Below are 18,680 nucleotides of genomic sequence, written 5' to 3' on the forward strand. Positions count from 1 at the left end.
TGGCACTTGGGATTTTCCCTTGGCCTGTCAATATTTTCACAAATTCAGGGCTGTCTAGTGAAACTCAGGGAAAATAGTTGTAGATGACATTCCCTTGCATGTTGTCATGGTGTCACATAGCTCTCTGAATTTTTTTTTTTTTTGCTTCCTAAAGATTGATCCACAAAGAGGATTACCATCAGTGCTCACTGCAGCCCTGTCACTGCTGTTGCACACGTCTACCTCAGTCACCAGCCTGCCCAAATAGGCTCCCATCTTTCAGACTAAGCATTTTTACCATCCATTTAAATGTTTGACACATAGAAGGCATTTGGGGTGTTCACAGCCTTGTCCTCACTGGGATGCAAGTGGTCATCTTGGGCTCCATCTGGGACAGGATTTGACCACTTTCCATCTGGAAGTGACCACTGTGGACTCCCTTTCCTATGAAGGCAGCTCATCTCTAAAATAAATGGCCATGTATTTCCAGGACATGAAGGCTCAGGGTTTTCTGCTTTTCCTCCGTTCTCTGAGTTGTTTGTGGCTGACACAGGCAGCATGTGGGATCAGTTCATTTCTCTCTCCCATCTGGTTATGCACATCCCTCCCTTCATTTTCCCACAGTAGCAATGAGGACAGGGATAAATACAACTGTTCTCCCATTACACTGTCACCAAGGCAAGAACAGACGCCGAGTTTATAAACTATTTTTTAGCTAAAACAGAAGATGGTCAAAGCTTTTAGGAAGAGATGCTGTGACCCTCAATCAAAGGCACATGTTCAGGTGCTTTCTTCTTCCCATTTTCAGTTTTGAAGGGGAATTTCAGTAGCAGACACAACTTTTAGAGACACATAGCCAAGTGCAGTAACACGGAGAAATACAGGGTCACGCGTACCCTTTCTAGGTTAATTTCTCCTTGCCTTTGCCACAACCATGTCCATCCTTGCTCCAGCTGCCACCTCCTTGGCCACCCTCTCCAGCAGAGCCACAAGCTCCAGATGGATGGCTCAGTCCTGCCACCATGTGCTGGTGTTTTTCTGGTGGGAGCACAAATATAGCACTCCACTCACAGGGCAAATGATAATCTATTCCTTCATAGCTGATGGATAAAGCACACAGATATAGAGGAATAAACATAGAATTTCCACAATTGTCTCAAACTCTGTGTGTGTTGAAAGGAATTGGGGTGGTTCTCCTGGGGCAGCAGATGGCAAGCTCACTTGGGGATAATACCCATTGGATTCTTGTATTTGTGGCCGCTGCTTATAGAGGTCACTAATCCTGTATCTTGGCTGCTCCCTGGGGGTCACTAAATGCATTGGTTTGGTTTTTGGAAATCAAGCACAGTATGTGCTAAGTGTTCTAACAGGAAATTCATGTGTAGTATTTTAATATGTATTACATCTCAGACGCTTGACAAGACAGGCACATAGATGATGAATGTAATTTGTCAGTAAAATTCAGCAGATATATCTTCAGGGTTTAACTCAATATCAAAGCGAGAAGGCAGCATTGAAAGTAAAGCAGTGAAAATTACACTCCTCAACTATTTTCTATGAAGTGATAGTAATTACTAGATAAGTAATAATGATTTGTGCCAATGCAGTCAGTACAGAGTGATAGTTCCCTAGGTTGTTATGTGGGCTTGTGGGTAGAGCTTGCTGTAAAATGCACATTAAATACTATGGGATTATTGCAGTTCTGCCCTAACAGGGCAGAATAGGGCAGTTCTTGTGGATGCAGGCTTTTCAGATACCAGTTGTGCTAGGACAATGACATGTTTACTATTTTAGGCAGTGGGTTACTTGAATGTGACTTGTATTTCTATTTGCATTAAAAAACCTTGCGGTCTTTTCAAGCATTTATTAGTCTGTATTATAACAACTATGTCTTTAGCTGTTTGAAATGCAGAGCCCTGGCAAGCAGAAATACAGGGTTGCCAGGCTAAAAGCAAAATACATTAAATAAAGCATCAATATTTATGACACAGTCAGTAGTTCTTCTGAAATAAATAAGAAGGAACTCTTGTGAAAAAGGATCAGGAAGGATGGAAACACTAGTGAAAAACAATAAAAAAAATATAGTTACAATATAAAGCTCATGTAACTGAGGGCTAATTTCTTCTAAGAGCCCCAGCACTGTCACCTGTGGCTAAGCAAAGGCTTCAGACAAATTGAGTGATGCACTGTTGGGCAAAAGAAAGGTCAATGAGAGGATCCTGTTCTGCAATTCTTGTTTTGCAGCTGAGGCATTACTGGATTACATAGAAATGGATCAAGCCACATATACAAATCTCTTAATTAACTGTTGGGTTATGAGTGAAAGTTACATTATGAATCCAAAATATTTATACTAGTACAATTCCTGTTACTATTTAAAAAACATTTTAATTCTGCTTTTGGAGATTAAAGACCAGACAAATATATTTTTACTTGTCCAGCATTTTTTATCATTAAAAGACTTGTAAGCCACATCATAATTCTCCCAAAGCATGGGTTGCACACCCTGTCACCCCAGAGCAGCATGGGGGAAGAGTAAACAGGTAAAAAGTTTTCATGTCACCCAGGGCAGGACCCAAGATGAGATTCAAGGTTTTATTTAATGGTTCCATGGCAAACCAAGTTCCATTTCGTAGCCTGATGTATTATTTAAACAAGAAGAAAGAATCCTAATGTCCTGATGAGAAAATTTTGCTTCCTCTCCTTTGTTTATGACACTAAAAACCAATCCAGGATCAGTATTGAAAACCAGTGCCAGAGTACTGTATTGCACAGTGCTCTCATTGGTAGGAAATACAGCCTCGTATCCCTCTGAGGAGAGGAAAGTTTGCATCTGTGTGTCTCTGGCTCTTGGTTAAGTGTTACCATCACTGCACTTCTGGAGACCTTGGGGAATACAGCTTTGCCTAGGTGAGGTGACACAGAAAATCCCTTCCTTTCTTCAAGCTGTGAGAAAAATAAATTTTCTGAATTGCTATTTTGCACCCTGGTGACACCTACCCTGTGTGGATCTGGCCCTGGTTGGCCAGGGGGCCCATGGTGCGTGGCAGCGATGGAAGGTGCAGCCACGCAGGCAGCAGCTGGTGTGAGTCCATCCCACTCATTTCTGTAGGAAATGAGGCTAAAAGGTGCTTGTATGGGGTTGCATGTGTTGAGCAGCACCCTGTAATCACAGTAGGAAGAAGAGCAGAAAACTGTAATAATCTTTACCAGCAAGTACCTTGATAATTTGTAGCTACCACTACATACTGCATTTAGGACCTGGTGTTTTATAAACAAGTTGCAAGCAGAGTCCACATCCCTGGGAATGTTCAAGGCTGGATTGGATGGGGTTTTGAGCAACCTGGTAGAGTGAAAGGTGTCCCTGCTCATGGGAGGAGGGTTGAAACTAGATGAACATTAAGGTCCCTTCCAACCCAAACCATTCTTTGGTTCTTTGAATCTGTGTTTCTATGGAACCAATACTAAAAGTATGGGAAAACAAGAATGGTTGCTGAAACCAGCCTTGCTGTCTGGTTTGTGTGCCAGGGCCCTCTTTCTGGATAGGAGGATGTTGGGGCAGAAAAGGAGCAGACACCAAGGACAGACAGCTGTGGAGTTGTTCTCAAGGCTTCCAACACACCTCCCAGATGCTTTGGCCAAAAGTTACCTCCCAGCAGCAGAGCTTGTCCATGATGACAAGCAGACTTCAAAACTGTGGAGGAACAGCACTTGTCTGGTACCAGAAACTCATTAATTCTGCTTGAAAAAATGACAGTATATAGGACATACAATTGAATATAAGGAAGACCTGCCTTGTGCGAGCAGAGTTGTTGTGTTTCATGAGTTGATGTTATAAAAGGGCCCTGCAAACGATGCTTTAGCACTGAAAAATTATTTATTATGAAGTGCGAGAAAAATGCCTGCTATTTGAGGCAGCCCTGTAAGAACCAGTATCACTATGAAAAGACAATCAGTCTGATAATTTTTGGTTTATGCATCATATTCAGCGAGGGTGAGAATGTGGGTCCTTGGCCGTGGGAAGGTTCCTGTGTATGAGGATGGGTGTGGGAAATGGTCTGAAAACTGATAGTGAATCCAGTCCCTTTGGGTGGCAATGTTCTCCGAGTGCTACCCCCGAAAACCTCAAGATTTTTTTTGTTGCATTGCATTGTTTTCTAGTTCTTAATTATTTTAATAATTAATGCCTTCTTAATTATTAAATTAATTAACATGACCTTCTTTCTTTCTTAGAAATACAATTTACTTGCCTCCCAAATGCCAAGAAACCTTCCTCTACCCTGATGTTGTAAGATGGAAGTTAAGATTCACAAAGCCAAGTGTTGATGGGTAGTGCATACCTGAACCCTTCCAAATGGCTTTGGCAATCTCACTTCCAGGCATGTGCTATTAGCTATTTCCATTTGCATGTTTTTGAACTTCACTTTCTGTATTTCCCATTGCTATGAGCATCTGCAGTATGTTTTATGTTGCTTGTGACAAAGCAATGCCCACTGCACATGGGTAGCAGCTAGAAGACTAGCCCAGAGTACAGTTACTGCAAAAGAGGAAAGGCTTTCAAGATTATATTATTACCCTGAAGTGTGTTTGTTGCCTTCTGTAGTCCCTCTCCCCACTGCTCCAACTCTGACACTTCCCCTCCTGACTCCTCAAAAATGTTCAGCCCAGCACATCCAAAATATATTCCATTTTCTGTCATACAGTACAATTATTTTTTACTACATAATTATTTTTTACTACTCTTTCTCTCCAATTTACATCTCCTCTCGTGGTGCCAACAACTACCTAAACTTACAAAATTCACTTCATAGCTCCAGAGTGTGCAACAGAGCATAGACGGGGATGTGCAGTAACAGACAGAAAAAGTGGGGGTTAAGAGAAACTGGGAGGTGTAAGACAGGCCCTCCCCTGCCCTGCTTCTGTTTCCAGGTTTCGACCAGAGGCTGCAGTGCCCTTACCTGTCTGTCAAGGCTAAAAAAGGGACAGACCAGCAATGCAACCCAGTCTTTCAGGCATGAAAGTAAAACAAAAAGGGAATAGCTATGCTAAGGACATTCCCTTAAGAGTTTTAAAAGCATAAAAGATGAATGTTAAAGCCAACACCAACCTTTGCAAGGAGCCTGTTATGAAGAGGCTGGAATTTCACGTATGACTGTCACTGAAGCCACTGCCTGCTGAGGGCATGAAACCCAGCTGTGGTGAATTCAGTGCAGCAAAGGTGATGTGATAAACACGTGAGCTGTACCATGTCCCCAGTGTACGCCTGACATTCGAACTCTATGGCAGGTACATGGAAAGTAAAAGTAGCAACAGCTCCCTCCTTCCTTTCTTGCGTCTTTCCCATCCAAATTTCTCTTCTCTTCCTCCTTTTTGTCTCCATTTCTCACACTCCATAGAATCATCACAGAATCAAAGAATGGCCTGGGCTGGAACAGGCCCTAAAGATCATCTTGTTCCAATTTCCCTGCCATGGGCAGGGACACCTTCCTGTAGACCAGGTTGCTCAAAGACTCATTCAACCTGGCCTTGAATACTTCTAAGTATGGGGCATCCACCATCCAGCTTCTCTGGACAACCTGTTCCAGTGGCTCACCACCCTCACAGTATTCTAATCTGAACCCACCCTCTTTCAGCTTAAGGCCATTCCCTGTCCGGTCACTACATGCCCTTGGAAAAAGTCCTTCTCCAGCTTTCTTGTAGGCACTGAAAGGCAGCTGGAAGATCTTCCTGGAGCCTTCTCTTTCTTCTCCAGACTGAACAACCCCAGATCTCTCAGCCTATCTTCATAGGAGAGGTGCTTCAGCTCTCTGATCATCTTCATGGCCATTCTCTGGACCTGCTCCAGTTGCACCTTGTGAAAAAGAAGGGTAGCACCAGTAAGGATCTCCAGGGTTGATTGAGTTGTCACCTCTTGTTGCCAATTGGTGGGGTGCTTGGCGATGCCCCTGCCAATGATGGCCAGCTCCTCTGAAATGGGAGCAGCAGGCTGGAGCAGCCTGGTTTTGGGGTACATGCAGTCAAGTGGAGCAGGAAGGAAAATAGATGATGAGATTATGGCACTGAGATTTCCTGTCAAAGGAATATCACTGTGTTCTGCTTCCTTCTCTTGTGTCAGGTCACCAGAACTGCTACTGGGTCTTACTTTCTTCTTTCTTTCCTTGAGAAGGTAAAATAGAGGGGAGGCAGAAATATTCATACTGCTCCTGCTTAAAAGCTGACTTTTATGTGGCCCAAGTCAGCTTTGAAATTGAAACCTCTCCGGGATAATGAAACAGAAGAGGCTGAGTTCCTATTTAGACTGATATTATTTGGCTGAGGGCTGTCTTTACTCAAGAGTAATTTGGGAAAGTGACAGACAGCCGTGACCTTGATTTACTTTTTAACAGTTTGGGTTGAAATGAAAGAGTATTGAAATTTAGATTTTTTTGAAAATTTCAGGGACATCATTAAAGAGGAGGACTTTCCATCCTTCCTTTCAGTATGCTTTGTGCTGTTAAAAATAGCAGAGGAAATGGATGTGTGACATTCATCTGCTGACTCCTTCATGTCTCTTATCAGACTTGATTGCATTTAAAGACTGGTCAGAGCAGGGAAGTAGTCCAGGACTCTCAGCTTACCTCGGAAGGATTCTCAAAATGAGAAACACCCATTTATATGATAAAATACATTTGTTAAACTGTGCTTGTGGGAGGCATAATACTGATGAAAGAAGATAGTGCAAATCCCGAACAAGGTGCATTTGCTAAGACAAGTGAAGAATTCATGTAATACGGAACATATTCTGCCCCATTTGCTTCGGAGGTACCCCAAGGTACACTGAAATGCATATATTAGGGCAGTAGTGCTACTTGATGATCATTTATTTGAGCACTGATCTTCAACTCAGTCACCCAAAAACTTGAAACAATCTGCAGTCACCAAGTAAAACAGTTAGTTAATATTAGTATAATAGGAGGGGAAATGATGGGAGAGGTGGGTAAGCTTCTTTTTCTTCTAACTGAAAGGTTTTCTGCCTCTTTGAGAGTTCTGAGAGCTCTGGAAAAACTTGCAGCCCTAATTTATTTCGGTTGTGATCTTTCTACACCGAATCCCACACTTTGATTGCCTGTTCTTTCTTACAGGAATGAGTTTGTTTGCTCTCCTGCAAAAACATCTCACAACCAGGAATGAGCATGGAACTTGTCAGGTCTGGGAGCTGTTATAACCAGCCAGCAGTCTGCAAACGTTCCCATCTGTAGATTGAAACAATGCCATTGCTTGGGAGAACCAAAGTAAAATGAGAAGGCTGTGTTCAAAGGTTTCTTCAGGGAATAAAATCCATAGGCATTTGAGGTCCAAAGTGCTGACCTATGAGAAGCAGATTTAGGAAGAGAAAACAAAAACACTAAATAAATTGTCACATTAACCAAAGAAAACAAAGAAGTAAGAACTTCATGTGGATTTGTAGACTTGTCCTTTACTCTCTGATGTACTTTTTTGCCTTTTCAGAAAATCCAGAGGACACTCTTCCCTTTCCCAGGGCAAAGGGACCACCACTAGCACAGAGCCAGTCAGGCAGTAGATTCCCAGTGGAAATTTTACCTGGCTATCCTAAATGGGAGTGGCACTGATATACTTTTAAAATTATTTTGTTCATCTTAAATTTGTAGGTATTTAAGTATATATAACATAATCAAATTATTCTGGCAAATTTGGGGAGGGAACTCAAAAATTATGGGGATTGGATGCAGGGGACAGGCAACAGCAGGTTTGCATTTTTTCCTTAAGAAGCTGGGTTAAACACTTACTTCATTTAGAATTGAAATATGAATGTGGTGAATTGGCACACTTTCTTCTTTTTTGTCTTTTGATCTAGTATATGATGTATAATCAATGTTTGTCCAGAGATGTTATTGATGCAACTACGTGTATGTAGGATCCCCCTTTGCTAATGACTGTGATATCCCTACCAGAGAAGGTAGAAAACTGAAGTTTGATTAATGAGTGATGGCAGAGGACACGGTCTTCTGTATTTATCTGGAGATTCACCCTGGTAGAGCTTCTGAGATGGTCCCACACCCCTATCCACCATAGTCATCACTCCTCAGTCTTGGGCTCACACTGCCTGTGCCAGAGATCTCTTCCTGCTGAATGCCTGGAGAAGATGAGTGCAGTCTGGTAGGGCTGTGATGTGGAAAAGAGAATTTGCAGAGATATTTGCTAAAAGATGGAGTGGGAGATTCTCTAGTGGAAATCCTGCTTTTGATGAGTGTGTAATGTTGTTCTGTCCCAGCTGACAGGAGATGTCAGGTTTTTAATTCTGGCTCATTCAGAAGTGCTCTGGTGTTTGATAAGAATGTGTTACCAGCCCACGTGCAAAGCACTCCTCTGAAAAAGAAGGGGGAGGGAGTTATGAATAAACTCTGAAGGCAAGGTTTTTACCAACTTCCTTCAACTTCCCCCTGGCTCCCTGTCTCTAGCACAGATTTTCTCTGGGACCTGATGCACCAGCATGTTCCTAATTCAGAGGGTTGATGGGGGTTTCATTGTTGAAAGACCTTTCCAGTGCCCCTCCATGTGAGACATTTCTAGCTTACAAAGCAGCACCATTATGTGACATGTGTGACATACCACTACCCCTTTTAGAGGAGTTTGCATAAGTTTTGTGATGCTTTTACAGCCCTGTGTCAGGTACTCACCTGTAATCAGCGCTGCGGTGAGGGTTATTCCTGTGTGCAGGCTCTATAGGCAGGTAGCACACAAACCAGTCAGAGCACGTCTGCTAATGCAGTCATATCATAAGATCATAGAATCATTTCAGTTGGAAAAGACCTCTAAGATCATGGAGTCAACCATTAACCTAACACTGCGAGGTCCACCACTAAACCATGTCCCTAAGTGCCACATCTGCGCATCTTTTAAATTACTTATTCCATCAGCCCTTTTACTTGTGCAGTATTTGATACGTCTGCAGCTTTGCCGGAAGCGGTGAGAGATCCAGAATGCAAGTCTGTGTTTATATCTGCATGTTAGCTCTGTGTCTGTAAAACAGGTACACGGAGGCATATGTTATACATATGCATGTGCACACGGACTCCTCTCTCCTGGCAGTGCCGTGGCTGCCGCTGCTGGCTGCCGCTGCAAGCATGGGAGCACGCAGGGAAGGCTGCCGATCTGGGAGCCGCCATCCCTTCTGCCCGCCAGCGGCAGTGGTGGGGCTCATCCCAGCCACCCTGGTACCCACTGGCTGCCCCGGGGGTGGGCAGGCTCAGCACAGTTCCCTGCGCTCTTCCAGGAGAGAAAATGCAGGTAAGGGGAAATTGCCCTTAGCAACCACCAGGCCCTGCGCTGCGGCTGGCCGAGAGCTGCTGGCTCCTGCAGCCGCCAGTCAGGGGTGACCGTGTTTTCCAAAGGCCCCCCTCGGTGATGCTTAAAAGGCTGAGGAGAGCGGAGGAGTATTGGAAGCGTGCGCGCTGGGTGCTCGCAGCCGTAGCAGACAGGAGTGCTGGCCGAGGGGTTTTGCTGCAGCATCCTTCCCAGCAGTCAGGGGGGAGCAAAGGAGCTGAGAGGTGAATGGTGGGTACTAGGGGAGTGCCCTGGAGGTACCTGCTTGCTGGTGATGCCAGTGGAGCTTGCAGGGATAGAAATGAGACTGATCTCAGCCCTGCAGCTGGGTCTCCTGGTCTGCAGCAAGCACAGGGTTATTAAATCCTGATGACACCGTGTAAGAGCAAAGTATTTTTGTAAGAAGCTACAGTTGTTCAGGAGCCAGCATCACCTAGGTCCTCCAGATGACCTCATCCCAGGTAGCTCTGCTTGGGATCCTTTTTTATTACAGAAGTAGAGTTGGTGTCTGATGATGTCACACTCAGGAGGAGGGAAATAAAAAAAGAAAAAAAAGATAGATTGCAGTCCTAATGCAAGGAGGATGCAGCAAAACCACAGAGAGGGTCCTCTCCTCCAAGGAAGACGAGGTGAAAGGCAGAACCCCTTGGAGGGTCTCTCTCTCCCTTCCACTTCAAAGAGTAAGACTGTCTGCCTTCTGTAAACGGAGCTGGTTGTGTAATGCATTATGCATTGTGAGGTTAGACCTCTTCTGATTTCTTAATGGAAAGGCTATTTTATTTCTCAAGTGGGTGCCAGCAGGGATGCTGGAAAAGCGCAGAGATGCATCCTCCATCCCACACTGACACCGATTCACACAGTCAACTGCAGACCGGGAACTTGTCAGAGAGGAGTGAGGACCAAATCTGGAGCCAATGCAGGGGGAGAGGAGCAGCCTCAGCTTTTTTAGCAAGTGAATGGGGAGGAGGAGGAGGGTAGTATGAGCAGTGATGTCATTTTTAACTGGTTCCTCGCAGAGCTGGGAAGTGAAGTTACAGGAAAAACCTGCAGTCTCAGAATGGCTCTCAGCCTTGACTGGAGACTCTAAATGACTGAGGGTTCCCACAATGGTAATTAATTTTCTTTTCTATGCAGAACCGTTCTGTTATTTTGGGTCAAGCAGAGGGCATTTATTTTCTTTCTCTCTCTCTCTCTCTCTCTTTCTGTATGTTTTGAGGGTTTGACTTTCGCTGTTGCCTCTGGTTTGTTAAATACCTTGCAGGTTATTTGAAGTTTTTCCTGGGTAGTTTGAGAATTTTTCTCTGATGTGGGAATCCATGTCATTACAGGAGAGTTTAGCATGCAGCGTTTCTGCTACTCATCAGGAGGGGAGATGCAGAGGTTGCCAAGCACACAGCATTCTGCACAGGAAATGTACTTTTAAAATCACAGGTGGAAAGAAAGGAATTTGACTAGCATTTGTTGTTGTAGTGGATGGCATTAATGTTGCTTGTAAGAGGCAGAAAGACTTCTGGTCAACCATATAGATAGAAATGAATTTTGCTTTGGTGATAATTTCTGTGGTTCTAATTGGCAGGTTTTTATTATGAGCATTTTAATTCTAGTGGCACTGAATGGAAAATGTCAACATAATAGATTCTGGCTATGTGAGACAGTATATGTATGTATAGTTTTTCATGGCATGCATTAACCACTTGAGTGCTGCTCCCTCCACTGCACTTGCCCTGTTGCTGTCTTCCATGGAAATCAGCGGGATGCCAGGCTGTGCCGTGGACAGAGGGTTATTCTGTCTGTGGTTCCTGGAATCGGCAGAATCAGTCAAGCCATTTTTAGATAAATAAGTTTGTCAAGACTGGTCCGTCAAGGGTAAAGTGTCTTAGCCCAAACAGTGGGCAGTGAAAGACATCCAAGTATTCAGCTACTGGTATCCCTGATACAGTTTGGGTTTGTGGTTGTTGTGATGATGCTTGGTCCAAAGCAGAGGGTGTAATGCCAAGAGTCCATTTGGCTATGGAAGGCTTGTAACATTCCTCTCTGGGCTCCCGTTTCCCAATGGTGAGACTTGCTTGTCTTTTCACCCAGGAGAACACTCAAGAGAGCTGAGGAAGCCAGACCAGTTTTGCTTACTAGGAACTTGGGATGTTCATGTGATAGCCACAGACCTCCTGCTGTAGTCTGTAATGACAAGCTCAAAGATGGGAGATCTGGGCTCAAGAATGAAAGAGGCAGAAAAGAAATAGCAACATTGTGATTCCTTCTGAATATGAAATGTTCCTTCAGGAAGTTCCTGCTGTGGCTGGAGGCTTGAGGAGTCCATTGCTCCCCTTGAGAAAGCTCTAATGGAAGAGTTGCTGGGAGGAATAAGCCTCTCTTTTAGCAGCTATTGTGAAGATGCCGGCAGCTGTCACAGGGGCCATTTTGAACTCCTCCCCCTGCAACATGCCATGGTGCAGAGGAAGAGTAAATCTGGTAACCTCTTCTGCCAGTCCTCTCAACATTAGCCTTAGTATTTGAACATGACAGAGACAAAAGCCAGGCTTTAAAAATGGCATGTTCCTCTCAGTGTGGTTTTCATCCAGATGTATGCTTGCCTTCACTAACAGTGCTTATGTGGAGGGCAGTGTGCCTGGCAGGTGGAAGGAATGGTTAACAGGCTGTACTGAACTAGTCACCATGGCATATGGAAGCTTTCCTTCTCGCTAGTGTCAGGCTGAATCTGCTGCTGTGGATAGGCAACTTTGTTTTCCTGTGATTTTAGCATGGCACCCTTCACCAGAAGGAAATAAATGCATTTTTTAAAAGGAGAGCAAAGAACTGTGTATCCAGAGTAAGCAGCGATTCATCATCCTCCTTTGAGGGCTCAGGCATGCCCACTTCCCCACTGCCTGGAATGAAAACTAGTTCTGGATTTTGGGCCAGGGCACTAGTTCTGGCATTTTCATCTCATCTCAGTTCAGCTGAGGTGAGAAGTTGCAAATTTATGGCACTAGAGACAGAGTCTGATATCCAAAGAAGAGGGGAGCTGCATGTGACTGCAGCCAGCATGCCTGCTTCTGCAGCCTTCCCCCTTAGGAGCCAGCTGACTTTGCAGCAGGGAAGGTTAGGAAGACCTTTCCAAGCACAAAGAGGAATAAAGCACTGGGACAGGCTCCTATGGAGCTTATAGGATGCCCTTCTTTTAGGCTTTTTAAGAATAATAAAATTGGGGTGAACTAAAAATACTTAGTCCACTTTAGAGTAGTGGAATTAAACTTGGCTTTGCATTTTGGCATTTTTAGGACAGGTTTGGTCACACATCAGTCAAAATTCACTACAGGAAACATTTTCTGTGTCAGGAGGTGGGTACCTCATTTGCTGTTAATTTTAGCTGTGTTTCAGAGTTGGAAAAGTCATGGACTAGACAATTCTCACATGGTTCCTTCCTGCCCTCTATTTCTACTGCAGTATTAACCCCATTGAGCTCCTACCACCAATGGGACGAGAACGGTTCAATGCCTCAGACCTTTCAGCTGTAAAACTTTGTACTGCTATTGTCAGCAAAAGTGTTACTGATGTGTCAGTGATGGACATGATTGTTAGGGAATGGGAGCCAGGGCACAGTCATGACTGCAAAGGTTGCAGGTATCTTTCTGGACTTCAGTGAGCTTTGAATTTTACCATTAGTTGGCAACTGTGTTTGCTTACATCAGGCTCTGGACAAAACCACATTTGGTTTGGAGTGGTCTCTTGGAGAGTGCTGGGGCTGTGGAGCATTAGGGAAACAAACCTCACTTGAGTGATGTAGCTGACCACTGCTCACAAGGAAGCAGCACATTTTTCATCCTGTAACTGTGACACAGTATGACATTCAATCCACGCTGTAACCCTTCTGCTTGTTTATGTGGTGGAATTTACTTACTGTTCTCATCTTGCATGGTCTTCTCAGGGGAGGACAACATACACTCCATGAGAATGAATTCAAGATAACAGGTGTGTCAGAGAGGTATTTTATGGTGCATGCAATGGTGATCAAAGTTAGAGAAGCAGAAAACAAGGAGGACCAAGGCTGGGTACCCAAAGCCCCCACAGGAGGCGAGGAAATAATTTTCATGGGATGGAATCACATCTGTCCTAGGAAAGGATCCTTCTCAGGGATGCAGAAAAAGTGCAAAGAACTCAGTGTGAGTGTGTTTGTGGGAAAGAAGGAAAAGAAGAACTTCCCAGACCCAAATTTAGCAATTAGTTCAACTCTGTGCATGTGACCAAGAAACACTAAGGTCAAACGTCTAATTGCATTTATGCCATTGTCATCTGAGTAATTATCTTTCCCCCCTGGTATTTCAGCAGGGTAAAACTGAAGTGGGTTTGGACTGCTGTACTCTGGTAAGTCAGAAACTAGGTAACCTCCATGGCTTGCTAGCAGGGCCATCTCCTCTCCTTTGGGCTCTCTTGGTAGAGTAGGCAGTGGTTATATTCCTCTGGGATACTTTTTTAGGCTACTTGTTTTGGAAAAATCTTTGTAATCATCCATGTAATCTGGATATAACTATAAAGCACTGTGCTGTTTTCTGCCAGTAATTGAAGGAGGGGGGAAAGGTAGTGGGAGAAAAGGTGAGTTCTGCATGATCTCTTCTTGTTTCAGGAAGGACTGGTGTTTTCTTCCACTGTGCACAGCAGTGCTGCACATCATTTACTTTGTAATGATAATAGTATATAATCTTCGTAATGGTGATAATCTTCATATGCAACTGTGGATTTCAAATTCCTCCCTGTTTTTAGTGCAAATTTCATTTGATGGCATCAGAAAACTGGTTTTTCATGTCCCTGCCTATTTACCCCTACAGAACCTCATTGCTAGCTATCAGAGCCAAACTTTTGATAAGAAGAAGGGTGGTGTACCAATGTCAGAATATGCAGATTCACATCTCACAGTTGCACCTCATTTTTTGTGTACCTGACAAATTTTTTTTTGGCACAGCACAAGCAATCAAAATTTATCATCCAAATTAAGACTGTAATTATATTTTGATAAAGATCTGGCAATTCAGTGAGAATGAAATTTAAAGGGTTGCTGGGATACAGATGACTCTGGATTATGGGGAAGCATTTGCATGTGGAATACTAATAAGCCAAGGTTGTTCAGCATCCTTATCTAGACTTTTCCAATAGTGTCTGATAACACAATCAAGTGCTTGTTTCTTTGCTATTATCTGGCAAAGTGATTAAAGATACAGGCAGCCTTTTATGAATGAAAAGGCAACATGCTTGACATGGAGTGACACAGATGTGTCCCCCTGTTGGTACACAGGAAAAGTGAGGGGATAGAGTGCTGACCATTCCCACACTATTGAGCCTGCCAAAATAAACTTTTCCTGAGGTTCCCTTTGTGGGTCCAGGCAGTGCTTTCCTGGGAGGTGTGAGTCCTGCCCAAGACGGGGGCTGCTGGGAGCCTCCTTTTGCAGAGCTGGGTTCTCACTGGGGGGCAAGAGCTGGAGGACATGTCAGGGATGAGTGGGGGATATCCAAATGCTCTAGAGTTTGCTGTCCAGGCAGGATGGCCACAGAAGTAATGGCACCATAGAGCTTGGGGAGATGCCAAACAGCTTGATTGAGCCCACAGCTGCCACAGGGAAGGTTCTGGCTCTCATGCAGATACCTTCTTCTGCCAATCCAGCAGATGAGTAAAGCTTGACCTCAGCACTGCAATTTGATGAAGGAAGAGCTATAGCACTTTCTCTCTTTTAAGTGTCTGGTCTGTATGTGACATTAATTAGTTATTATGGAAAGTTATTGCTATTCAATAATGTGGCCTGCTGATGAAGTGTTATTCACTGCCTGTGCTGTGGTAGCACTTGCAGACCTTGGAGGGCTTCACGTGCTGTGCTCCTGACACCCTGCAGCCTGAGCCAGCTGATACCCCACACCTGTATCCCAGAGTTTCTGCTGTGCAACTGGCCAGCAGCAAGGCCAGTGCAGGGTTTGTGTTATCACCTTGCTACAACCCTGCTCCAGACTGCCTGCTTCAAATGTAGGCATGGTAAGGGAGGCTGGTAAGGGAAGGATCAATTTTTCCTTGCACTTAATTTGTCCCAGACCCTGTCTCAGCACCACCCTACCAAAGCTCTTATTTTCAATGTCTACCTCCAAATGTTGAGACGAGCATGCAACAATTATTATACCCTGTCCATCAGTGGTTAGGAACTTAATTGTAGCTCATGGCTGTGTTTTTACTACAGATCAGAACAATTCTCTGACTTTACAGCTTTTTCAATTAACTGGGAAACAGTGAATGTGTCATATAACAATGTGAAAAACCAAGGTTTGGTGGTGTGTCAGCTTCATCAAAACAAATGGTTCTACTTCCTTGCTGAACTGAATTCCTCCCAGGTTTTTTGTGACTAAGTTTTATTCTCAATATGTTCTTTCATGATGTGTAAGAAAGGGACTTGACTTGCACTAGGGCAGTTTGAATGGCAGGAAGAGCAGATGTGATCCAGGAGGCCTGGGTTAATGAGCATTTTGGGAAGGCAGAGTACATTGGAGATGCTGGAGCTGTAATATGAGAAAAAATACTGTAATACCTTGAATAGCCTTTTAAACACAAGGTGTGCAGTGCTTAAATGGTAGTCTCCTCAAATTCAACCTGCACAAATAGTAATGTGCTTTCTTTTTCCTTCCATAATGTGCATGGAAATGTGATGCCAGTCTTAGACAACTCCAAAACTGCAAGGGTATAGTCTGGTCCAAATCTTGTGATTTTCTGTAAGTTTCAAGACTTGCCAGGGCAGAGGCTCAGTCACTGGATCAGTATCACTAGCCTGGGTCTAGTAGTGCCATGGGAAAAAGGTGTTCATCCTCTAAATGGATGCCTCAGGATCCCCAGTTCTGGCATGTATTGAAGGCTCAATACTGGTTCTTTGGAGCAGTCCAGGACAGTCCTGTCCTGTCCTTTCTTACATCCTAAGCCTGCCTTTCATAATTTTTCCCTCTTTCAATGTTAGAGAAGTCCAGCAAATACCTGAGAGGAAAGAGGTTCTCCCAGATTTGATAAAATATTTCATCTTGAGTTGTTCTGTCTCAACATATGACTGCCCCTTTCTGCCTTGGCAGTGCCAGGTGTCTATTCTTATGAGGCAAAATTTAATAAAAAAAGCCTGTAAATTGTACATAAATGTAGCAGAAAGTGTTTAGCCTGTTCAAAGGCTGGCTGATGTGTCAGCCTGGTTTACTCTAGTCCCATGCTCTGAATTTGCACTGGGTTTCTACTTACTACAGTTCATGCAGTTTTTCCTCTGCATTTTCTATAGTGCCTCTTCACAACACCTACACTTACTGGTAACTTTTCAGGAATCCATCTTCTCTGTCCTGATCCTTTCAGTAAGCCTTCTTTGTTTTCCATATCAGTCATCCTGCTCTGGGTTGGCTTTATTGAAGTCTCTGATCCTCTCCAGAGGAAGGTGATTACATGACCTAGTCAGCTTGTGAGTCCCAGGTTATTTCTGGTACCAGCATCATGGTGAAGTCTCCATGGGATTATTGGAAACTTTCTTGGAGTCAGGCAGAGTCCTACCTTGATCTTCTGGCAGCTGTTTAAACAGAGGCACTGTGCAGTTGGTGGTACCTCCAAGAGATGAAATAAACTTTATTTATATTATGAATTGTGGTCTGTGGGCTATCAGAATAGGATTTGGCAAACAAAGCAACCCTGAAGATCTTGGACCCCATGGAAAGGTTTCAGCTTTGCTGGGTGGAAATTTTAACTTCCTGGAAAGAAGTATTTACTCAGTAGGTCAAGTGTGGGAGCTCAAGGGGAGGAAATTGCAGTCAATGAAGCTAGGAGTATAAACTGTAGTGCTCCACACTTTAAAATTCCTTTCATATGGTCTGAATCGAAAAGCTTCTGTTCCCCATAACAAGTCTGAATGAATATACTGAAGCTGATTTTCTTCACAATTCATTTCTGTTTGTGCAAAGGTACGGGACAAAGCTCTGAAAAGAGTGTGAGCTTTGACCAGTAAAACTGTGCCAGCCAAAGCCATTGCTACCATTTATCATCATCCTGTACATTTTTGAAGAATATAGGGGTGCAAAGAGTAGACTGACTGCTAAAATGCAGTTCTGCATGGCTGCAGCTGCTTTGCCAGTATAATGTACTGTATAAAGACAAAGGTCATTTTGTTGCATTAAAACCCAAAGAACTTCCATAGTTTGAGAGTGGGAAATGACCCCAGATAACATAGCTGGAGTTAGCTAGACCCTGTATTATTTCCAGAGGGTTGTTGCCTCATGTGCACAATACACTGCCTTGTATTGGTTCATGACCTCCCGACACGGTACTGCACAGGTCCTGCATGCAGTGAGTTGTCAGACTGGGAGATATTATGAATTTGAAGCTTAGGTATAAAATTAGCAGTGTTTGTCATGTTGGTAGAAATAATAGGTTAGAATAAGGTAGGGTAGGACAGAATTAGAATTAGAATTAGAATTAGAATTAGAATTAGAATAGAACATTTTCAATTGTTAGGGGCCTACCATGATCGTGTAGTCCAAGTGGAAGATTGCTAGTCTGAAATGCAGAATGAAACTCTGGTCATCATCAGCTGTAATCTTAAAACCAGTGTTAGGTAGGCACCTGACTAGAAATGTTAGGTACTGCTGAGATATGTATCTGATGGACTGCTAGCCCAAGTCTCCCTGTTTTTCATGATGATAAAGGAGGATTAATTACCTGATTATTTGAGCCCCCATCAGCATGGCTGGGCATGATGACACCTGTAAGGCTGGAAAATTTAGAGCTGTACTTCAGTGGGGCTTCAGCTCATGGCAGGGGGTCTGGGGTGAGTATGGAGTTGGCTGGAGGACGAGACATTTTTCTCCTGTGGGAATGAATGAATCATCACAAACCAGGCAGTGACAGCGCTGTTGCAAAGTTGTGCTTTCTGTAGTAGGCAACAAATTAATGTCATTTTTCCCTCAAAATAAAAGAGTTTCTGAATTCAAAAATTGCTTTGGGAATTATGTGAATAAGCTCAGCTTTGGGCACATATCTGTGGTCTCAGTGGTTCATGAATGGGGTGAGAAAGGTTTTTCTGCCCACAGTCCTTTTTCAAGGCTTATTTCTGTGAGGGATGCCTGGCACTTTGGTCATCATTGGTTTCTTCTGGCTGCAGTATTTCTGGAGCAACATCATCCTACACTCACTGAGTGTCCACAGAAGGGCATCAAAGGGGAAGGAAGATGAGTGTCTTTGAGCCACCCCTTTAGCAAATACTTCCCTTAGTCATAAGTTATCGCAGATGTGGCTGTAACTTCTATCACTAATGAGTGATAGAACTGAAATTTCTTAAAGCCTTGAAAATTATTCCACTGTCCTGTAGACATATCTGTAAAAAAAGTTG

The 18,680-nt window shown here is 43.7% G+C and overlaps 1 protein-coding gene across 4 annotated transcripts in view; it reads left to right on the forward strand.

Annotated features, from left to right (window-relative positions):
- The window catches only part of NHS (NHS actin remodeling regulator), a 249,527-nt gene that overhangs the window by 191,116 nt on the left and 39,731 nt on the right, over positions 1 to 18,680 (forward strand). Inside the window, exon 1 of one of the 4 annotated variants that reach the window (XM_032100731.1) lies at positions 10,333 to 10,412. The exons of the other annotated variants lie outside the window; for them this stretch is intronic. Coding sequence (XP_031956622.1) covers positions 10,391 to 10,412 — 22 coding nt within the window. The 5' untranslated portion in view covers positions 10,333 to 10,390. Of the gene's footprint in view, positions 1 to 10,332; positions 10,413 to 18,680 lie in introns of those variants that run through there. 4 annotated transcript variants of the gene reach the window in all.

Source organism: Corvus moneduloides, chromosome 2 (genome assembly GCF_009650955.1).
Source record: "Corvus moneduloides isolate bCorMon1 chromosome 2, bCorMon1.pri, whole genome shotgun sequence".
Taxonomy (NCBI): Eukaryota; Metazoa; Chordata; class Aves; order Passeriformes; family Corvidae; genus Corvus; species Corvus moneduloides.